The 24,608-nt window shown below is 41.2% G+C and overlaps 1 protein-coding gene across 5 annotated transcripts in view; it reads right to left on the reverse strand.

Moving 5' to 3' along the window:
* cfap251 (cilia and flagella associated protein 251) overlaps positions 1-24,608 on the reverse strand; it is a 64,097-nt gene that overhangs the window by 39,390 nt on the left and 99 nt on the right. For 3 of the 5 annotated variants that reach the window (XM_069933278.1, XM_069933281.1, XM_069933282.1), the window contains exons 2-9: positions 17,322-17,861; positions 15,081-15,332; positions 11,205-11,338; positions 10,450-10,566; positions 9,398-9,506; positions 7,648-7,728; positions 4,867-4,944; positions 2,704-2,748 (exon numbers count right to left, since the gene is read on the reverse strand). In XM_069933278.1, coding sequence (XP_069789379.1) covers positions 2,704-2,748; positions 4,867-4,944; positions 7,648-7,728; positions 9,398-9,506; positions 10,450-10,566; positions 11,205-11,338; positions 15,081-15,332; positions 17,322-17,852 — 1,347 coding nt within the window. In that variant the 5' untranslated portion in view covers positions 17,853-17,861. Of the gene's footprint in view, positions 1-2,703; positions 2,749-4,866; positions 4,945-7,647; positions 7,729-9,397; positions 9,507-10,449; positions 10,567-11,204; positions 11,339-15,080; positions 15,333-17,321; positions 17,862-24,071; positions 24,605-24,608 lie in introns of those variants that run through there. The other 2 variants (XM_069933279.1, XM_069933280.1) reach the window with 2 other exon arrangements.

Consider the following 24,608-nt stretch of genomic DNA (forward strand, 5'->3'; position numbering starts at 1 on the left):
ATACCTTGATCTACAGATGAAGCCTCGAGTGGAGCAGAACGGGACAGTACATCAGCTACTACATTGTCTTTTCCAGAATATGTAGTATTTTTGTGGAAAATTCTGAAATGAATGATAATTGCCAATGTTGTCGTGCTGACCAGGCCTCTGTGACCTTGGAAAATGCAAATGTTAAGGGCCTGTGGTCAGTGTACATAGTAAAATCTCTGCCCTCCAAAAGAATATGGAAGTGTTGAATAGACAAGTAAATGGCCAATTATCAAAAGCGCTCTATTTCTTCTTTCCGTCATGAAGATGGTGGCTGAAGAATGCTAGCAGTTTCCATTGCCCATTGACATATTGATGAAGGGCACCTCCTACGGCCATACTGGAAGTGTCTATAGAAAGGGTGGTGGTTGCTTGAAAACTGGGGAGTTGAGCACAGTGGCATGAGTCAGCAAATCTTTTGTCTTCAGAAGACGCTGCTTCCCTCTTCAATCCAATGGATGGTTCTGGCATTTCCGGAAAGTAAATCGAAAAGAGGCTTCATGATATGAGCTGTTCCTGGAAGAAACCAACGGTAAAAATTTACCATTCCAAAGAATTCCTGAAGGCTTTTAACCGTAGCTGGTCATGAGTACTTGGTAATGGCCTCAACTTTGGATGACAGCGGAGTCACGCCTTCCTGAGTAATCCTATGCCCCAAGAAATGTTACTTTTTGTCCAGAAATGCATTTATCTGGATTCATGGTCAGTCCAAAGTTTTGAAGATGAATAAAAAGTGTATGAAGATGTTCCAAACGTTCTGCTTTAGACCCACTGGCCACTAAAATGTCATTGAGGTAAATGAAGAAGCAACATTCTTTAATCCAAATGGCATTCGTAAAAATTCAAACAACCCAAATGGGATAATTATTGCTCTTTTTGGAATGACTTTTGGCTCTACCGGTAGTTGGTGATAGCCATGCACTGTCTATTTTGTAAATTAGCCAAGAATCCTGAATATGAGGTATCAGATAACGATCCGGGATGGTGGCGTCGTTAACCCACCTGTAATCTCCACATGGTCGCCAAGTTCCATTGTGATTTAGGACCATGTGTAATGGAGATGCCCGGGGCTGTCGGACCTATGAATTATGCCTAGTTCCTCCATCTTGGCAAACTCTTCCTTAGCTAAATGCAGCTTCTCTGGAGGCAAGTGGCGTGCTTTAGCATGGATAGGAGGGCCCTTAGTACAAATGTGATGAGTAATACCATGTTTTGCAGTGGAGGAAGAAAATTGTAGAGTAGTAATCTCAGGGAAATCTTCCAACAGCTTAGAGAATTCATCCACTGCTTTACTTAAAGTTTAGAGGAGGAGATCAGTGGTATAGGCATCTGCCAGAGGAATGGTCTGAAAAGTAGCTCCATCTATTAGCCGACGCCCTTTTAAGTCGACAGGAATGGATGAGCCTGAAAAAATCTGCACCAAAGGTCGGGATACTGCTGCTATAATGAATGGCCATGCAAAGATGATTCTCGAACTTGACATTCATCTTCCTGGTGCCAAAGGTTGGAACATTGGAACTGTTAACTGCTCATAGTTGCAGGTCCACGGTAGGATGGTGTGTGTCAAAACTGGTGGATGGAAATACATTAACTTCTGAACCCGTGTCCACCAGAAATTTTCACTGGGACATCTGGTCCCAAACATACAGTAGGTCTGCAGATTTCTCACCAACCACTGCAGCCCTTACTGGCGGTTGGCCTGGGCATTTCCTGCAAATGACCAGGATGGAAGGCACTTGTAGGCATTTACTCCCCAACCACCTGTGGTGATAACACCAAGATTAGGTGTCCACAGGCTGCTTGATTGTCTTGGGGCTTTGCCTGCTTGTAGGGAGTAATGTGCTAATAGCGCTAGAGTGGAGGGTTTGGTTGTGCAGACTTGTCTTTCCTTGCTGTGGTTTTTAGCCAGCCATAGAATGTCTGCCTCCGCCACTGCAGTCCTTGGGTCTTCAAATGAACACTTGGATAACAAGAGCCTAATATAATCTGGCATTCGCTCTATAAAGAGCTGCTCAAATAACATATTGGGCCTTTCACCAGCTGCCATTAGTTCTGAAGGGGCGCGGTCTCCCAACCCATCAAGATGTGGTAGTTTGGCTGCCATTTCCCCATGGGACATACCATATACATGTAATAAAAGTGCTTTTAAAGCATTATACTTGCTGGTATGCGACGGTCTGGTCCAGGGCACTGACGAGGTGGTAATAACGAGTAGTGTCCAACTTGACTTTGCGAAGGTGAAATGTGGTTCACCGTGTGGGAACCACAGTTCAGGCTCAGCTGTCCAAAAAGGTGGCAGCTTCACAGCAACGGCTGCAGAGTCCGCATTTGTCCAAAAATACGTTTTTGGACTCAATGGGGGTCACCATTTGTGGCCACTGGAATCACAGTGGACATGACGAAATAACCACACAAGGCATTTTTAGAGTGAATCAAATGTATTTACTCTTCATCACCGGCTCAACCTTTTAAAAGCCCGAATCATGCGCTTGACACGTGCTGATGTCATCACTCACTCACATCACATGGCCAGTTCAAGGTCTTCTGGGAGTTGTAGTGCCGCCATAGCGCCATTACACTTTTTTTGGTAACTCTAGCCTAGATTAATTTTGACCTACTCTTTATATGTACAGTTTATTCCAAATTGTGACGTTTCAAAATATTATTAATACTTACTTTATCTGTAAGAACGGGCGAGGCAAAGTCCACCTGGTTTCCTTTCTGAAGGCATTCAAAGCAGATATAGATTAATACAAAAATATAAGATTTATTTTTAAATTTGCATAAATTACCAGCAATTAAATTTGTTTCTTCATGGCATGAGGCAAGGTATATTAATGTCAACATTCCATTTTTGATTGTGTTTATACAGGATTTTAATAGAATAATTATTTAATCATGACTACAAATCAACAGGAAGGACTGTCTTTTGAGGAAATCATTCTCTTTACTTAAGAAATAGGAGCAGGAGCAGGTCATCTGGACAGCCATCTTGTCTTCCCAATGGCTGGATTGTTATTACAGAATACAGCATTCATTTGAAATATGAACGTAGAGTTTTATAATGTATAGAATGTACGACATGAAATAGAGACTAAATTATGTTCCATTTATCTTTTGCTTTCTAATCCTATTTCAGTTTTAATGCTTGTTCTTCAATAACCGTATGTAATATGGAGCAGAGTGCAACAGGGATAAACATCAGGTTCTCAGATTATGAGCTGGAGTTTAAATTTATAAAACATAACGAATGACCTCAAAGGCCCAAAGTAATCTGGACTTTCCATTTTAGAGCTCCCTTAGGGAAGAACTGTGTCATTATTATAAAAAAGACAGGCAATTATCATAAGACAGACAATACTTATGCATTTGATTACATGTGAGCAGTTGCATGCAGTATGTGTAATTTGTTCAAGGCATTGGTGAGGCCCAGTTTGGAATACTGCGTGCAGTTCTGGTCTCCAAATTATAGGAAGCTTATCAATAAGGTGGAGAGGAGGCAGAGGAGATTTACTAAAATGTTGTCGCAATTGCAGTGTCTAGAAAACAAGGAAAGATTGAATAGACTGGGTCTTTCTTCATTGGAGCATAGAAGGTCGAGGGGGGGGATTTGATAGAGGTATATAAAATTATGAGGGGGATAGACAGAGTAGATGTGAAAAGGCTTTTCCCTTTGAGGGTAGGTGAGATTGAAACGAGGGGTCATAAGTTAAGGATTAGGGGGCTAAAGTTTAGAAGTAACATGAGGGGAAACTTCTTCACTCAGAGAGTGGTGGCTGAGTGGAATGACCTTCCGGAAGAGGTGGTTGCAGCAGGGTCAATTTTGCCATTTAAGAGAAGGTTGGATGAGTTCATGAATGTGAGGGGATTGGAGGTTATGAGCAGGGAGCGGGTAAGTGGAACTAGTGGAGTTCTCTTAAATCAGTGCGGACTAGAAGGGCCAAATGGCCTGTTTCTGCACTGTAATTGTTATATGGTTAATAAAGGAAGGGCATGGTGATAATAGAGTGCAGAAGGCATGCGCCAGAATGTTGCCTGGCCTGCAGGGTTTCTTATCATAGGAGAGATCAAATATACTAGCTATTCTCACTGGAACTTAGGAAGCTGAGGCGTGATCTTATAAAAGTTCACAAATTTATGAGGGGCATATATAGAACAGATAATCCAAACCTTTTTTCCCAGAGCAAGGGAGTCTAAAAGTAGAGGGCACAGATTTAAGGATAGAGGAAAAAAATGTAAAGGAAACTGAGGGGAAAGGATTTTTTTTTACATTAAAAAAAAGTGAATACTTAGAACTGAGCTGCTAGAGAAAGTCGTGGAGATAGAATCATCTACAATGTTTCAAAGGCATTTAGACAGGCACTTGGATAAGAAAGTAGAAGAATATGGCCCTAATGCTGGAAAATGGAATTAGCACAGATCGACATCATGGTCAACATGGGGAAGATGCATCTTAAGGGTCTGCTGTTTCTGTGTTGTACATTTATATAATTCTATGTACATTAATATAAAACATTTTAACAACTTAGATAGACAAGAACAGAAGCAATGTCAAAGGTTCTCTTACCTCTTTCCTTGTTAAGTTTTTTGATAAGGAGAGCACTTTTTAAAAAGAAATTAAATTACTAGCTTGTATTTTAGTGTATAAAACAGTCTATAAATGGAACATAAGTTTCATTGTAAGTGAATCTGTATACTACCAGGCAGCATACACATCTTGCAGTAAATGTTGTCTGGCTTATCTGTAAATATATTCTGCTGTACATCAAACAAAACAAAATAAAAGATGCATGAAAAAAAATAATGGATCATACTCCACAAACATTGTTTAACACTCACCCAACTATAGAATACAATTTCAGTTTTATTGTTGCTGAGCAGCTCAGTATTATCTTCTGGATTAAATGCTATAAAAGTCTGTAAAGAGCAAAACATTAACTTTAAAAAATGCCATCAAGTTACTTACAACCAGGTACAAGTCAACTTTATCTGATCATCAGACAAGTGAATTAAATTAAAAGTAAATTTAAAACCCTTTTCAAAATATAGGAGCCTTACATTAAATACAATAGCGAAAACCTACCGGGGACAAACAGTACCTAAGTTGATGGAAGGAGAAGGAAAGAAAAGAATGGACTCAGTAGAATTTCTGGTGTAATTTTGTTGAATGACAACATTGTCTGACTGGCTTAATGCAACCTAGATTGTATACCTAAAATGGATGAGAGGGGGGGGGGAGAAAAAGTCACTGTATATGTGTGAAAAAGAAATAGTGTATATCATGGCTAATGTGATTTATGGTGTGAAAAATAAAAAATTTTTTAAAAAAATAGATTTATTCCTGATAACTGATTAACTGAATCATTTCAACTGTAAATTAGATGTTGTCATGCTTCAAGTCTGAATCATATAATCTTTCCTGAAGATCTTTACAAACAAAAACAATCAATGCTAAAGCAAGCCTTTTTTATTTAGAAAATGTTCCCATTTAGAATAAATAAATCCAATTAACTTTAGATCTGAAAATGGACAACACAAAGAAAATTAACACCTCACCTCACAGCAAGTGAATATTGATAACTTTTGATGAACTGGTCTCTTTCGCAAAATAATTCAATATATTTTAAACATATAGCATTAGATTTACTTTTAAGGCAAGGTAATATTGCCTTGGAAAAAACAAAAGATTAACTTTTGTTTCTGCAGAAATGTATTTCTGGGATAAATACAACACAGGAATATATTTATGGGATAAATATGACAGAAATATATTTATGGGATAAATATGACACAGAAATATATTTATGGAACACAGATGTTTGTGGATAGAAAAATGAACGGGAGGATTCTGTGAAACAAGAAAGTCTGCAGATACTGTGATTGTTAATGATCAAAAGTAGGACCTGCTGAGTTAGGATTCCCCCTGGTGTTCTGTCAAATGTTTTTCCTTGAGCCAACATCACTATCCAGAAGGCATGCTCATTATTGCCTGCTGCTTGTGGGAGGCTGCGCACAAATTGGGGGTGAACAGGCATCTAAAAGTTAGGATATAATGTTGCAACCTTACAAAACACCAGTCAGGCTACTCTTGGACAATTGGGTGCAGTTTTCATGGATATCTTGAACATTTCACTTCAACAGGGCGTGGTACCCACCTGTTTCAAACAGACATCAATCGTACCAGTGCCCAAGAAGAGTGTGGTAATCTGCCTAAATGAGTTGACCAATAGCACTAACATCAACAGTGATGAAGTGTTTTGAAAGGCTGGCGTTGAATCATATCAGACCCTGTCAGAGCGCGACATGAATTCGTTCCAATTCATCTATCGTAGCAACAGATCTACAGCGGATGCCATCTCACTGGCTCTACACCAAGCCCTGGAACACGTGGATAGCAAACATGCTTATATCAGGATGCTCTTTATCGACTATAATTTGCCAAATAATACCATCATCCCCTCAAAACTGATCAGCAAACTCCAAGACCTGGGAGTTAATACCCCACTGTGTAAACGGATCCTAGATTTCTTCACCTCCGGACCACAATCAGTGAGGATTGATAAGAACATCTCCTCCACAATCTCCATCAGTACCAGAGCACCACAAGGCTGCATTCATAGCCCCCTACTCTACACACTTTACATCTATGACAACAAAACCATCTATAAGTTTGCTGACAGTACCACGACAGTGGGTTGTTTAAAAATGGGTGATGAGTCAGCATACAGGAGAGAGAGATTGAAAACTTGGCTGAATGGTACACCAACAACAACCTTGCACTCAGTCTCATCAAAACCAAGGAGCTAATTGTTGACTTCAGGAAGGGAAATCCAGAGATGTATGATCCACTGATCATTGGGGGATCAGAGGTGGGAGGGTGAGCAAATTTAAGTTCTTGGGGTCACTATCTTAGAGGATCTTTCCTGGACCCAACACACTAATGGCATCATGGAGAAAGCACGTCACCTCTACTTCCTCAGGAGTTTGCTGAGATTTGGTATGATACCGGAAACCCTGGCAAATTTCTGCAGATGTGTGATGAAAGGAATGCTGGCCAGCTGCATCACATTCCAGTATGCGGACACCAATACCCGAGCATAAAGCCTGATAAAGGTAGCCCAGGACATCACAGGCAAAACCCCTCACCACTATTGAGAACATCCACAAGGAACACTGCCTTCAGAGAGCAGCAGCAATTGTCAAGGATCCATATCACCCAACACACTCTGTCCTTGCTACTACCATAAGGAAAGAGGTATAGGTGACACAACACTCATACCATCAAGTTCAGGAACAGCTGCTCCCCCTCCAACATCAGACTCCTCAACAACAAACTCAATCAGGGACTCATTTAAGGACTCTTACTTTTGCCCTTTATTGATTTTTTTCTCTCTGTATTGCACAGAGTTGGTTTACATTTCATTATTTGTTTACATGTGCACCTTGTATACAGTTTGTTTTTGCACTACCTATTCTGGTAATCCAGCCTCACCTGCAGGAAAAAGAATCTCAGGGTTGTACGTGATGTCAGGTATGTACTCTGTCAATAAATCTGAAATCAGTTCTGGTTGACACACTAATGGATGGCAGTGTTTGCACTGGAGACTATTTGTAACGCACCTGAGGGCCGAAGGCAGGACTCAGTTCCACATTACAAAGTGATCCTATATTTTCTGAACTCCAGTCCCATATAGACACTCGCTTGAAAGGAAAGCATAAAACACGTGGTCTTAATCACAATGAAAGAAGCACTAAATGGGATGCAAATAGTTCTGATACATTCCAGAGTTCTAAAATCAAAACTTGCATAACTCTTCATTCAGACGTGTACCCCTCCCACAACACTGAACATCTCAAACATAAATCACAGACTAGGTTTTGTTTCTTTTGGTGCATTATAGTTCTTGTGCACAAGTATCCCAAAACCACACTTTCTCTTCACCCAAGACATGATTAACCACATTATCCAGTTTAGCAGCTACATTTCTGTTGAGTTTAGTCCTATAATTAAATTACCATGACAACTGCAGCAAAGAGCTCTTTTCTTGCCCTTGTGTTATTACCGCTACAATTCACAAGGATATTTCTTTACCCTCCTATTTATAGCCCCTTTTTCCACTGGTGTCCCAATTAATTGGCCGTGCAGTGTCCCAGGATAGGAGGCCGTCTGTGCAGTTTCCACTGGGCCATTTTTAATCAGGACATTGACTGCTTTTCCTCTGAACACCACTCATCCCCGGGGATTGGACAGTCTCCCTGCAAATGGATTGGAATGGATAGAAGTTGTCCTTTTTCCACTGGTTTAAATCAGGGTAGAGGCTGTCAATCACCGGCGTGCTGATTGTTTTCCTTTTCCACTGGACCCTTAACCATTTAATTCCCTGTCTATTCCTGGGACAAGGTGCCAGTGGAAAAGGGGCTAATTACACACTTGCTACCCCTTGGTAACATTATGCAAAACCAGCACTGCCTCCCCACCATCTTGTTCAACACTTCCACTCCCTATATTATCTGAGTGCCTGCTAGGATTCATTCTTGGATTGCCCACGGCGAAATAGGAGAAACTAGGTCCATTATTATAAACTCAGGATCCTCATCAACAATTTCAACCAACCATTGTATCAAACTGAAACTGAATTCAACCTTGACAATTCACCAAATCTTCAAACCATCGCCACAAAAAAATCCTTTTTTTTATATAAACACACACGCATAACATTAACTGCCTCCATCCTCACATCAACTTATCAGCTACTGAAACCTTCCATACTCTTTGCAATGCAAGACACCACAGTAAAACATTGCTGTTCTTTATCTTCCACCAAGAGGATCTGCAGGAAACCAATTTAACAGGATAAAAATGAAAATTATGCAAGGTTTCTAGCCTCCACCCTTCTATATCCACTTTGGATTTTCCTGGTCGCTTTCCTGAGGTTTAGATAACAGCAATTACTAATCGAAGTATACAAATCTTGCTACACATCAATAATTAATAGCAATGTCAGAGATATAAAAGTGATCACTTTCACATGCAAGCTGTCCTCACACTAACACTCAATGCTTACACTTTCTGGCAGAGATTACAAGATAACCAACATGAGCTGAATTACAATTTCTCTCAATTACCCAGGTATTTTAAGATTACACCTTCATGAAGAATGAGACTTATTCAAAAATTTCAATTATTATTTGACATCAGCCCATAGTTTACTTGTCTCCTTGAAAAAGCAGGGAAGGGTAGCAAAATGGTAAAAGAAAGATATTTGTATTTATGGGGTTAAAATATTCCTTGGTACATTATGTTAGAGTTAATGAAAACATATTCAAAGAAAGTAAAACTGATTAAAAATGATAATTTTTAGTTATGCACCTGAACTGCTCCTGTCCCAACTGTTGCAAGGTACTTGGCATCATGAGATATAGCTAAGGCTCCAACTCCACCCTCAGGGTGGCAGTCAAAGAGTGTTTGTACAGGTATTCTGCAAACAAATAAGTAAAGACTCAGTGGTTATAAACCAAAATGTACAAAAAAGGATGAACATTACTTCAATAATGCATATTCAATGACTACAAATTACATGAAAGGAATAATCTGTCTTTTTGAATATCCAAATTTGAAACAAATATTGATTCTTGAAAGACATTCATGCAAACAACGTGTGTTTTCACAATGTAATATTGCAGATTCATTCCTCCTTTTTTGTTCCTTTAATCTTGTTTCAAGACTTTTAGCCATTTCTTGACATCACACGAAACAAACAGAACTAGCTAAAGTGTGGTTTCCATAATACGATGCGCTCAGGGAAAAAAAAATGCCTTTATATTCTTTGGACGAAATTACAATATGTAAACCCAGTTTGAAGACACTCAGGCTTTGCTAAAAATAATGAACCAAATGAAGTAGCAGAAGCCAAGCAAGTAATCATCAACAACAGTAATTTTATTAAAGCTTCAAAAAGCACAGAGTATAAATTTAGCATAGAGATTGTCCAATATTGGCAATTCATTTTTTTCTGATTACAATAATTCTTGTTTCTAAAAATTATTATGTCAAATTTTCAATCTCCCCATTAATTTTTTTGTTATTCTGAATATAAACTTCTCATCCTCCAAAATCTTTCTATGGTAACGTAAGGTGATGGGGGTACATTTAAAAAAAAAGGCAACATCAACCAAATGAAGGTCACGAGTTTCAATGTAAGCAGGTGGGAATTAGAACAAATGTACCAAGACTACTCCCATACATTGTCTAAGAGCTTAGTTATTTTCCAGTCATTTCTTGAATACCATTAACCAAAATGAGAAAGGATAAAAATTAAATTATTTGATGTATGCAATTAAAACAAATTAGAAAGTTAGATGTACATGTGTAGCACAGAGACTAACAGAGTTTCATTTTAATTACTATCGACTCAAACTTACCCTGAGAAAGTGTCCCATACAATAACTAAACTCTCCTGGCTTTGGTCAGCTGTTGCTACCCATCTCCTGTTGCCACACACAGCTATACATGAAATAGGGCTAGAATGGCCCTGGAAGGTGTACAAGGAGACAAAAAAATTTAATATCAAAAATTGAGCATTTAATATTTAAATGTTTGGTATAAGCAGCATCCATGGGTAGAAATGGTAAGTCAGCATTTTGAATTGAACCCTTTATTGAAACTGAAGTAAAATGGAAGGGGAATAAAACTGGGGAGGGGGCCAAAAGGTGTATTGGACAGAAGGTGGGTGAGGTGGCAAGACAGGTAAAGGGAGCATAGAGGAGGGCAGTTGAAAGTGCGGTAAGTAAGAGAGCTTCTCAGAACTCCCTTTGGAGAGGAAGAAAGTTTCAACTGTGTATTCTCAAGCAATGCCTATATTGAAAGTTTTCTTCAGCTTTCCAAAGAGAGTTCGGACTGTGAAGATCTCCCCTCCTTCACTTTCAACTGCCCTCCAACTCAATCCTCCCTCTACTCATCTCTCCATCTCACTCACCTTCTATACCATATCACCCTTTGACACCTCCCCAGCTTCTTTCCCCCTTCATGTACAAATCACCCAGTTTTACTTTGGTCTCAATTAAAGGTCCCACCCTGAAACATTGACTGACCATTTCTACCCAGGATTGCTGTGTGACCTGCTGAATTCATCCAGCAGCTCACTGAAAAATTATATCCAAAGTCACTTGCCTGTAAGTGATGTTGACGGGTAATTGAAAAGTTATTCATAACTGCAGTATGTGAAGAAGCATAAAGGATCAATCTCCTGTTATCAATATGTAGAGCATGCACTGGAGTATTTTGATTAATTCCAAATGACCATACCAAGTTCTGTTGAAAAAAAATTGTTTGAACTTTCAATCCTCTAATGTAAATTTTTGCATTCTTTCCAGTAATTAAACAATTATGCAAGGTAACAGTTAAAATAATATTGAAGGCAATAGTGCAAAAATTTGACTATTTAATGCAAGCATAAGTTTCTATTTGTACATTTCCTTTACTACCATGTGGCAATGAAACCATCAATTCTTGTTGCTGAGCAAGAAACATCAAAAGCAAAAGAATGTCTCGAGGATGGTCAAGGAGAATGTTCTGTGGGATGCACTCAACCTGTGCAGAAGATCTTCAGGAGATCGCTCCTTCTAATCAATGTTCCCGCTAACTTTTAGTAGTCAGTGTGTGCAAAAATCTTATGTTTTGCAATTTTCTTTCCCTGTGACAAAAGTACATGTGCACTAAATGCTTGTGCAAATGTAAACTTGAAATTGTTTCAAGATAACTTTGGCTCAACCTATCTCACACGGCGAATAAAACTGTATTGGTATGTTTAAGTATTATTGCATTCTATGAAGTAACATATTTAATTAAGATTTTATTCTATTCTAATCTTTGAACTACTTTCAGTTTGTTGTTCCATTAAATAAAACATCAAAAAGTATTTCTTTTTTTTGTGATGCCATGTCTAAATAAATTAATAACACTCATTAATTCACAGATTATTATTATTAAAGTTGCTGAAAATGGTTAAATTAAAACTCATTCATTTACAAAGCTAGTTGATAAACTATCCAGATGTTTAATGGGAAAATCTTCACTCTTAGCACAATTTATGTAGGTTTACAAAATATTTGACATAAAACTGCACAGAATAACATACATATTTAAGTCATTCAGTTATTTTTTCTCTCTCCTGTCTTTCATACTTACCCATTCTTTGTAAACTATCTAGAGTAATAGAACTTCCATCCATTTGATAGCTTTTGATTTCATTAGCATATCCAAATGACATTCACCTAAACCAGGGGTTCTCAACCTTTTCCTTTCCACTCACATACCACCTTAAGCAATCCCTATGCCATCAGTGCTCTGTGATTAGTAAGGGATTACTTAAGGGGGTGTGTGAGTGGGAAAGGAAGGTTGAGAACCACTGGTTCTAAACCCAATAGTTACTGAAATATTTTGCGTGAGAAAAATTGTCATTGGCCTATTTCCTTTGGAGTTAGGAAATGGTGCACATAACGAGTCAATTAGGGATGATTAAAACAGTGGTTTTCAAATTTTTTCTTCCCACTCACATACCCCCTTAAGCAATCCCTTACTAATCACAGAGCACCGATGGCATAGGGATTACTTAAGGTAGCATGTGAGTCGAAAGAAGAAGGTTGAGAACCATTGACAAACAGTTTGTCAGTTTATTTTTGAGTTGATCCATTAGGCTAAAACCTTGCTCACGGTCCACACAAGACACAAGAAAGGTTCCCCCAAAGCCCATCAACTTTCAAAGGTTGCAAAACTGTCTATTTTGAAGTACAAATGCTATCATTTGAGCAAAGTTTGGATTTAATATTTTCTTGCACAGAAAATTTGAAATCATTAAACTGTCTATTACAGTATTTTCATCTGGAAAATCATTATATTTTAGACATCAGGCATTAAGTTGTGGAGTCACAATCTACAATTGCGGAGAAATCAAAAGTTGGCCATTCTTGTACTCATCTTCAGGAAACCTTTCTTCTAAATGAACACAAAGAAAACTTTTTTGTACCTCCTGTGACATTTTCTTCACGTTGTTGGTTTAGCAAAACTTTAAGTTTGTCACTCCTCAGTAGAAGAAATGTAAATATACTTGATAAACGTGATTGTTGTACTGTGAATTATTAGAACTATTTATGTTTGGAAAAATCATAAATAAAATATTCCAAAAAAAAAACTGTCTCTCCATGAAACATTATCTCCCAGATACTGCTTTCTTATCTTGTTATTTTTGCCTCGTTGGAAATGAAGTGAATCAATCAGTGTCAGGCCACTCTTTTGCAGAATCTTGCACAGTGCAGTCAGTTCTTCAAAAACCATTTAAAACCTGTAAAGCTACTTTGTCTGTGATGTTTATTTATTTCTTGTGACAGGATGTGGCCACAGGGTGATTTGACTCATCTTCAAAATATGTGGTGAGTGCCTCATAATTTTTTTATTATTGCCAGCAATGCAAAGTGTCGAGATAACCATCTGACTTTATTAAGTGGTCTTAAAGAAATAGCTTCATGTTCAGAGGCCTCTGCCATTTCTTTAAATTTGCATCTTTTAACTGTAGATCAAGCAAACACTGTATAGATTGTTCTCATCAAAGCTTCAACACCTCTTATTAATTTGGCCTTTTTTCACATGTATCACAGATCCCCAGATCATCACGTTATGCTACACAGTGTTGCTGAACTAAGTGTGGAATGTCCTGTTTCAGTCTTGCTGTGACACCATTAACTCTGCCCAACATTACTGATGCTCCATCAGACATAAACATCACCACTTTATGGAGGTTAAGATTCTTCTCTTCATCGCTGAAACAACAGAAGCATCACACACCTGCAGTAGAACCATTCCACTAAAAAATGTTTTGTACACAGTACAATCTTTAGATCTGAATTACAGAATGAGACATTTGTTGACAGTTATGTCTGTGGTTTCGTCAACTGTCAACGTGTGAAAATCCGCTGATGCTATTTCTTCAAACATGTCTTTCTGAACAATATCGTTGATAGTCTCCAGAAATTTGAATGCATAATTTTTGCTTCACCACCTGTCTGGGAGTTGAATATACTTTTCCATATCTTCGTTAATGTGTTGACTGAATGTAAAGAGTTATTCATTTTAACAGCTAACAAACGCTGTTGATAAGAACTTTGATCTCCTTTTGGTTTGATCTGAGTCGCTCTCACTCATCTGAATTCTCACATAACATGCATAGCTCTCCTGTAATGCCGGAGTTTCTGTGCACCGTCCAAATGCGATTGGCAAATGACGCTTCAAAGGTCAAGTTTCCAAATATCAAATTACAAATTGTAATGCCAAACATACCAATGTGAAAGGATACAGCCGATTGGGCCTGATAATTAAACAAAAAGATTGCTCTAGGTTTGACTGTAATATATAACGATAACTGCAAATAAATAAATATTGACCATGTTGCATGAACTTCATGTTCAATTGAACTATTTTAAATTTTAACCAATTTGTCAAAAGAAACTGAATATTTGTTTATTTAATTAATGATTATCAATACCAAAGAAAGAAGGTATAAAAAAAAATGAATGAGATAATGGCTGGCACAATTTGATATATCAATGCGACATTTTAAACATGAATTGCCTATCAACAAGTTGCTCATCTCAATTGGGTTAAAGCCAGAAGGATATTTAGCTATAATTTTCCCAAATACCTCCCAATGGTCTCTCAAAACGACACATTGTAGCTGCCAAGCCACTAAACCAAAAGGAACACACTGAGTTTTGCAGAGTAACCGAGTTTACTGGTTTGAAATCGCGCGCTAAAGAGGCCCACCCGGTCCCAGAGTCCTTAGCACCCCAGTGGGCGTCGGTTCGCTTGTCGCGCAGGTAAGTCGCTACAACATCAGTAATGTTTTGGCAAATGCTTTTCTCCTTTCTTGAAGAGGATATCGAACAGCATGGGATGGACAGTTTAACAGGGGAGGGAAAAATAAATGAGGGAAGGAGAGAATAGACAATATCCTTTTCTACTGAACAACTCAATTTCATTTGGTATTTGTGGCAAATCTTACCAAAGAATTTTGTTTCATGTAGGAGTGTTCTTCAAACACAGTGTCACAAATGGCAGTATCTACCAAGGAGGTATCTGGTGGACATTTTCCCATTGGATTATCTGCTCCCACTGCCACTGCACAGAGGCATACATCCTGGTGTATTGTTTCATCTTGGCAAAATATATCGGAAACTAATCTTGGAGGCGCTGAATCAAGTAGCCCTTGTCCATCCTTTCTAACATTAACCAATCCTAAATCATCCTTTGTTAGCTGTAAAACAAAATAAAATTATTGCTTTATACTCAAACCATCTTGTACGTGTGATTTCAATCTGTCCCAACTAATGAATTTTTCTGAATGGGGAACACAAATAATTTCTGAACACAAATAATTTCCAGTTAAAATACTCCAACATTAAAAATATTTTTCATCAAAATAATATCCGAAATTATTTTTGACTAGTTGCAAAACTTTCATTTGAATTTAACTATTTAATTTATCAGTGAAAATAATGCATACGTAAAGTTGTATGATAATCATTCAGTGTAGAATAAACTTTTCCGGAATAATGCAGCATACAATACTTTTATCCACCACTTGAATGAATTTCATTTTAAACATAAACAGGAGGTATAGAGGAGACTGCAGATGCTGTAATCTGGAGCAACAAACAATGTGCTTGGAGGAAGGAGGAAGTTTTTGGCCCGAAATAGCAACCAATTGCTTCTCCCACTAATGCTGCCTGACCAGGTTCCACCAGCATCTTGTGTGATGCTCATTAAGATTTGGTCTGTGTCCTCCATGCATATTTTACACATACGCATGGAGCCACCGGATATGAAGGGACAACGAATGACTGACATTTGATTAAGGAATTCTTCACACAAGACTCATCAATGGCACAGGGCTCAACTCCTGAAGTAGGTCTTAACCAGACTGTTGAGATCTGCTTCAATGTTGGTTGAACATCTGAGGCCATGGAGACCAAACGCCCCCATGCCTGAATTCCTCCATCCAAAAATATCTCACCCTTCTCAATTGTTACTCCAGGAACCAAATCTCACCCCCCCAAAAAAAAACTCTGGAACACCCCCCCACCCTCCCCACCCCCATCTCTCTCACAAAACCCTTTTCAAATCACTTTGGCACCTTCATAAACTTCTTCCTAATCCCTATCTCCATCTCAAGATTCATTTTCTTGTCATTTAAAAAACAGCATCACATTACACGAATTGCCTTTCGCCTGCTGTAACGCAGACAAATTCACCATTGGCAGAAATTGTCTAAAGTGCCCCTTACAGTCAGAGAAAGAGAAGCAAAAGAGTTTCCTGCCACCCCCACCCGAGACACCGAATGTCTATGGATTGGCCTCCAGAGGTCCCACAGCTACAGAGTTCATTCCAAACCATTGGCAACCTGTGCTCCAGATCCGACCCTCCAATGTGGTCAGGAAGCCCTCAATTCCCTTGGCGCCCACTCAGTTTCAACACCTGGTACCCACTTCAGCCAGTCTTGACCACAGTCGTCAACAGTCCGCAGCCCAGTGCGAGTACCCTGACCAGAGTCTCCAGCAACCCAAAGCCTACATGGTTTCCTCACCTTGAGTCTCCAACAGCCCCACTGCCTGTGTGTTCCTCAGCCGCAGAACCCCTCACTGGTCTGCCCCTATGGTCACTGTCCCATGGGTCATCTCCTCTGCTTCTCCTTCTCTGACTGGGGGTGGTCACCCCGTTTTATGGCACCCTGCGCCAGCCCTTTGGCTTCCCCAGAGTCTGCAACCCCTCAATCACAGGCACCACCATCTTGGGTGCAGACCCCACAGTCGCGGGATTTTTAAAGAAAAATGGGCTGTACGGAGCTGACAGCAGTCAGACTGGGTGGTTGGACCCCACGGGAGTGCTGTGACTCTGCGGGTCCGCACTAGCGCCAGCGCGGCCTTTTTCTATCCCACTGTGATAATTTTTCCCCTGTGAACCTACCAGCAAAGTGCTCTGTTCCATCCCCCATTCTCCTGCAATCCTCTTCTGCCAGTTTCTCTTATCCACCTGCTACCCTATTCTGCCAATCTGTCACCCCACTGTAAAACCCTTGTCTATATATTTCACCTGAGTGATCTCTGTCCTTCCCTCGAGCTCCCCTGCTGTCCTCTCTTGCCCCTCCATAATCTCTTTCCAATATCTCTCACCACCCATGATTGTTTTCATCTCAAATCCTCTTACCCAGCTGAGCACCCCTACAATAAACATTATATGCATCTACCTGTCCTGATTTTTGGGAAACCATGGCCCTCTCCATTTCCAGAAGATTTTCAGGGGAAGATTGAAGCTGATCATTTGTTGGGGTTGGAGCTGGACCTTGGAATTCTGGTTTAACCTGCTCAAATTGATCTTCTTTCTGGTCTCCAATTTCATTATGTTGTGTGATTTCCCTATATTCAGCTGAGTAGGTTTCATGATCAGGTGTTGGTGGAGGTAAGTGGCGCTCAGCACTTATTGAATCCACATCTTCAAAGACCGTTTCTTTCTGCTGATCATCCCTGTTACTTGCTTTTGCAGGGCTTTCATTTCCACCTACGCTATTATTCATGAGCTCTTCAGAAATTGGAATTCTTTCACTCTCCACAGCATTTTCAGGGTCAGTGGGAAGTTCAGTTGAACTCCTCGGTGTCATCATTCCTTTTGGATCGAAATGTTCTGTAACTTTCTCAGTTAATTCTTCAAGATCTTCAGACACCGTGTTTTCATCTTCACTTGATGCATCTTTGGGTGGATCCTGTTCACTTTCAGCCATACTTAATCACTAAAAAAAAAGTTTCATAAATTTCATTATCTCACAATGGTATTTCTGCTACCTCAATTGTAACTAACTGGGGGTTAGCAATCCAATATACAGTCCAAAGAGAAATAATGGACAAGTTATCCATTTTGTTACAAAGTCAGGCAAAACTGTAGCCATCAAGAGGATAGGTAAAGTGAAATAAAGATGAAGAAATAAAGTACATTGAGAATTGCTGTTTGGAATTCTCTAACCAGAGAAGTGGTTGAGGCTGCTTCATTAAACATATTTAAAATTCGGTTAGATAAATTTTTACATGATAGAGGAATTAGGGGATATGGGGAGAAGGCAGGTACGTGGAGTTAGGTCATAAATTAGATCAGCCATGATCGTATTGAATGGCGGAGCAGGCGCGATGGGCCATTTTTGGCCTACTCCTGTTCCTACTTCCTATGTTCCATAGAAAATAAGGAAAGACATCAGGAAATAATGACTGCAGAAGTTGAAAATGTGAGAATAAAAGCAGAATAACAACGGGAGATGCCCAGCAGCTCAGGCAACATCTGTGGTAAGAGAGTTAACATTTCAGTTACTGATCCAAATTTGAATCAAATCTAGTTTCTAGCATTTGCTTCTCAGTTATTTCATCAGCCTCAACTTTCCTGCCCTACCACCACAGATCATCGTTCATTCATGCATTTAAGGGCACCATACTTGCTACTAAAAATTAATTCCCCTCTTCGACTTTACACCACCCCCTTTTCCCTTTAACCTACCATATATTTTGTTCGGCAATAGCTCCAAGATTATTGATTTAAGGTCCTCCCGCTACCAGTTTGCAAGATTCTGTTCCAATGCTCATTCGCAATGATAGCAACTTTAATGAAGCTGCCCTCCCTGTGGTACTGTGGGGCAACAGAATTGTATTGCGATCGACTAGTAATTCATGCTTGGGCATATCTACCACCAGTATGCCATTACATTTTGAGTTTTGTGTGCCCGATGGAGATGTGGGGGGGCTGGTAGTCATGGTGGGGAGCTGGCTGATGGAGGACCTCAGTTTTCTTCAGGCTGACTTCCAGGCCAAACATTTTGGCAGTTTCCGCAAAGCAGGACGTCAAGCGCTGAAGAGCTGGCTCTGAATGGGCAACTAAAGCGGCATCATCTGCAAAGAGTAGTTCACGGACAAGTTTCTCTTGTGTCTTGGTGTGAGCTTGCAGGCGCCTCAGATTGAAGAGACTGCCATCCGTGCGGTACCGGATGTAAACAGCGTCTTCATTGTTGGGGTCTTTCATGGCTTGGTTCAGCATCATGCTGAAGAAGATTGAAAAGAGGGTTGGTGCGAGAACACAGCCTTGCTTCACGCCATTGTTAATGGAGAAGGAACGGTCAACCAGTTTACCTATCTCGGCTGCACCATTTCATCAGATGCAAGGATCGACAATGAGATAGACAACAGACTCGCCAAGGCAAATAGCGCCTTTGGAAGACTACACAAAAGAGTCTGGAAAAACAACCAACTGAAAAACCTCACAAAGATAAGCGTATACAGAGCCGTTGTCATACCCACACTCCTGTTCGGCTCCGAATCATGGGTCCTCTACCGGCACCACCTACGGCTCCTAGAACGCTTCCACCAGCGTTGTCTCCGCTCCATCCTCAACATCCATTGGAGCGCTTACACCCCTAACGTCGAAGTACTCGAGATGGCAGAGGTAGACAGCATCGAGTCCACGCTGCTGAAGATCCAGCTGCGCTGGATGGGTCACGTCTCCAGAAAGGAGGACCATCGCCTTCCCAAGATCGTGTTATATGGCGAGCTCTCCACTGGCCACCAAAGAAAAGGTACAAGGACTGCCTAAAGAAATCTCTTGGTGCCTGCCACATTGACCACCGCCAGTGGGCTGATAACGCCTCAAACCGTGCATCTTGGCGCCTCACAGTTTGGCGGGCAGCAACCTCCTTTGAAGAAGACCGCAGAGCCCACATCACTGACAAAAGGCAAAGGAGGAAAAACCCAACACCCAACCCCAACCAACCAATTTTCCCTTGCAACCGCTGCAATCGTGTCTGCCTGTCCCGCATCGGACTTGTCAGCCACAAACGAGCCTGCAGCTGACGTGGACTTTTTACCCCCTCCATAAATCGTCGTCCGCGAAGCCAAGCCAAAGAAAAAAAAAATGCCATTACAGCAATATAATATAACAATCAATTATAGTCCAGTAATCGGGTGGAATGTTTCTCCTAAATAGAATAATACCTAGTGTTGCCGAAAATGTTCTCCCAGAATCACAATGCGGCTTTCGCGCAAACAGAGGAACTACTGACATGGCCTTTGCCCTCAGACAGCTCCAAGAAAAGTGCAGAGAATAAAACAAAGCACTCTACATCACCTTTGTTGACCTCACCAAAGCCTTCGAAACCGTGAGTAGGAAAGGGCTTTGGCAAATACTAGAGCGCCTCGGATGCCCCCCAAAGTTCCTCAACATGGTTATCCAACTGCACGAAAACCAACAAGGTCGGGTCAGATACAGCAATGAACTCTCTGATCCCTTCTCCATTAACAATGGCGTGAAGCAAGGCTGCATTCTTGCACCAACCCTCTTTTCAATCTTCTTCAGAATGATGCTGAAACAAGCCATGAAAGACCTCAACAATGAAGACGCTGTTTACATCCGGTACCGCACAGATGGCAGTCTCATCAATCTGAGGCGCCTGCAAGTCACACCAAGACACAAGAGAAACTTGTCTGTGAACTACTCTTTGCAGACGATGCCGCTTTAGTTGCCCATTCAGAGCCAGCTCTTCAGCGCTTGACGTGCTGTTTTGCGAAAACTGCCAAAATGTTTGGCCTGGAAGTCAGCCTGAAGAAAACTGAGGTCCTCCATCAGCCAGCTCCCCACCATGACTACCAGCCCCCCCACATCTCCATCGGGCACCCAAAACTCAAAACGGTCAACCAGTTTACCTATCTCGGCTGCACCATTTCATCAGATGCAAGGATCGACAACGAGATAGACAACAGACTCGCCAAGGCTAATAGCGCCTTTGGAAGACTACACAAAAGAGTCTGGAAAAACAACCAACTGAAAAACCTCACAAAGATAAGCCATTGTCATACCCACACTCCTACTCTAATTTTACCAAATTCTCCCAAATATTTATCCTTCATTACATGAGTTTCTGACTGAGTTTGTTGTTGAGGAGTCTGACGGTGGAGTTCTTGGTGATGCGAATTTTGTGGCACCTCTGTCACGTTTCCAGAATGGAGGACCATCGCCTTCCCAAGATCGTGTTATATGGCAAGCTCTCCACTGGCCACCGAGACAGAGGTGCACCAAAGAAGAGGTACAAGGACTGCGTAAAGAAATCTCTTGGTGCCTGCCACATTGACCACCGCCAGTGGGTTGATATCGCCTCAAACCGTGCATCTTGGCACCTCACAGTTCGGTGGGCAGCAACCTCCTTTGAAGAAGACTGCAGAGCCCACTTCACTGACAAAAGACAAAGGAGGAAAAATCCAACACCCAACCCCAAACAACCAATTTTCCCTTGCAACCGCTGCAACCGTGTCTGCCTGTCCCGCGTCGGACTTGTCAGCCACAAACGAGCCTGCAGCTGACGTGGACATTACCCCTCCATTAATCTTTGTCTGCGAAGCCAAGCCAAAGTATATATAGATATATATATATATATATATATATAGAGAGAGATATATATATATGTATCTATATATATAGATATATATCTATATCTATATAGATATATATAGAGAGAGATAGATATATATATATGGATTGGATGAATCAAATGATCAGTAATAATGTTAAGAATAAGTTCTTTCAATTGTATATTTTTAGATCAGTATACGAGGCTAATTGAAGACTGATTTGCCAATTAAAAAGTAGTAATGGTTAAGCTCGCAGTGAAAGAGGTCTTTGGGGAAGTAATCATAATATTATAGACTGGTTACAACAAAGAATTCCTTTCTCAAAAGGCAGAAATTAAGAGGAATTTAGAGGAGCTCAGGCCCAAAACGTTGGTTATATAAGAGAATGGATGTGATGTTGAGGCTTTATTAGGCACTGGTGAGGCCTTACTTGGAGTACAGGCTACAGTTTTGGGCTCCTTACTTAAGAAGGGCTGTGCTGACATCAAAGAGGGTTCAGAGAAGATTCACAAGAATGACTCCTGGAATTACAGAATTAGCATACGAGGAAAGATTGACAGCTCTTGGACTATCCTCCTTGGAATTCAGAAGAATGAGAGACCTCACGGAAACATTTTGAATGTTGAAAGGCCTATACAGAGTAGATGTGGTAAAGTTGAGGTGGGGGGGGGGGGGGGAGGAGTGAAAATCGAAAGTCTGCAGATGCTGTGATTGTAGTGAAAACAGAGAAGCGATGGAGGAACAAAGCAGGTCTCGCATCATCCATGAAGATATGTAACTGATGTTTTGGGCCTGACCCCTTCTTCAAGGTATGAGTAAAAAGCAGGCAGGCGTCTGAATTAAAGGACTAGGGAGAAGTAAAGGTGGAGGGAGGATCACAGGACATAGACAAAAGGTGTTAATTGGATATGAGTAGGAGGACAGGAGAGAGGAAAGGTGAGAATTGATTAAGGGAGGAGGGGCTTCAGCTTTGTGAGCGCAGAGATGGGGAATGGGAGACAGAAAGGGAAAGAGAGAGTGAGAGAGACAGCAATAGAGGAGAGGAGACATAGGGATAGATGGGTAAACGAAAAACGGAGAAGTCAATGTTAATGCCCTCCAGTTGGAGGATACCCAGACCGAATATATAAAATTTAGACATACAGCACAGTAACAAGCTGTTTCAACCCTTGAGTCCGTGCAGCCCAATTTACACCCCATTACCCCAGTAACATTTTGAACGGTAGGAGGAAACTAGCCCCCAGGGAAAACCCACACAGGCACGGGGAGAACGTACAAACTCCTTACAGACAGTGCGGGATTTGAACCCAAGCCCCAATCGCTGGCGCTGTAAAGGCATGACACTGACCACTACACCAACCGTATCACTCTATGAGCAATATGAGGTGTTGTTCCTCCAATTTACAGGTGGCCTTAGTCTGGCAATGCATGAGACCATGGGCAGACATGTTGGCTAGAGAATGGGTCAGGGAATTGAAATGTGTCCTCTGGAAGATCCACGCTATTGCAGCAGAGACAAGGTGCTCAACGAAGCGATCTCCCAGTCTGCGTCCAGTCTCTCCAATGTAGAGGAGACCACAGTGGATGCAGTAGATGACCCTCCCCACCCCCCCCCCCCCCCCCGCAGATTCACATCTCTTGGAAGGACTGTTTGGCACCCCAAATAGTTGTGAGGGAGGAGGTGTGGGCACAAGTGCAGCCCCTCCTGCGGTCACAGGGATAGGCACCAAGGGGGCAGTTGGTGAGAAGGAAGGATGGGCGCACAACTTTAAGATGAATGTGGAGATGTGGAGGAATCTCTTTAGCCAGAAAGTGGTGAACCTCTGGAATTTGCTATCACAGGCAGTGGTGGAGGCCAAATTGTTGGTTGTATTTAAGGCAGAGATTGATAGGTATCTGAACAGTCAGGGTATCATTGGTTATAGGGAAATGTGGCTGAGTGGGAAGATGGACCAATGACAGAATGAACTGGATGGCCTGAGTGGCCTACTTCTGCTCCTCTATCTTTTGGTCTTGTATATCTTTTGTGTATTTACTGTAATCACAGCATCTGCAGACTTTCTTGTTTCACTGTAACTAATATTCTTTATTATTCTGAGATCAGAAACATAACCTTTTTAAGCAACGTTCACAGAAATTAATGGCACAGAAGTGTAACGACACTTTGCTGCTCTTGGAAACTCTTCCCCATTCACATTCCACAACCCTTCTAACACCCTCCAGTCTAATCCTCTCTGTACCAACTAATCTCCCTCTGCAGCTCTGCCTTTTGTACTGAGTCTTACTCTGGGCAATGTTTAAACTGGTCTTGGTCAACGTGAAAAATAAAGTTAAAACACACAAAAGTCTCCAGACGCTGTGATTGTAGTAGCAATGCTGGAGGGACTCAGCAGGTCTCGCAACGCTCATAAGAGGTAAAGATGTACAATATCACCGACGTTTTGGGCCTGAGCCTTTCCTCACGGACCATGTGAAAATAAACTTGAACTGGAAGCTGATTTCCCCCCCCCCCCCCCCCTCATTTCTGGACACTTTTGTTGCCCAGAAGATATGATAAAGACTACCCCACAACTCTATTCGTTTCAGAAATTTGTCCCAGTCCAATTCATTTTAGCATGTGACTGGTGAAAAAAAGTTCTCCCTTGAGATGGCAGTGGTAGAATGTTGACAGTTCCCTTCAACCAGAGCAGTCGCAGGTAAGGTGAGGCAGGTAAGGGGCCAGTTTTGTCCCGATGTGGACCTTCTTGAATTGCTGTTGGGAGTAAAATCACCCCCTCAAATGAAATTCAGAACAGCCGTGCCGAAGATGGGCAATAGAAACAGAAGCTGCGGGAAGCAGCCAGCAGATCAAACAGCTCCCGGGGGAGGAGAAACACTTGTGCAGGAGAGCCCAGGCCTCGTCGTCATTTTCCACCGGTTCTTCTCATTCACATCCTTGTGGGCCGTGGAGCAGGGGGAAGAGGTCCTGAACCCTGAAGCCGAGGGCACCCTCTCTGTTGAAAGAACTGTGCTGTGCGTGGGTGAAGGTAGACGCGAGAGGCTGCAGATACACGGCGCCGACTTCCTTCCACATCGTTTCTCGCGCTCGGATAAACACGACT

Source organism: Narcine bancroftii, chromosome 4 (assembly GCF_036971445.1).
Source record: "Narcine bancroftii isolate sNarBan1 chromosome 4, sNarBan1.hap1, whole genome shotgun sequence".
NCBI lineage: Eukaryota > Metazoa > Chordata > Chondrichthyes > Torpediniformes > Narcinidae > Narcine > Narcine bancroftii.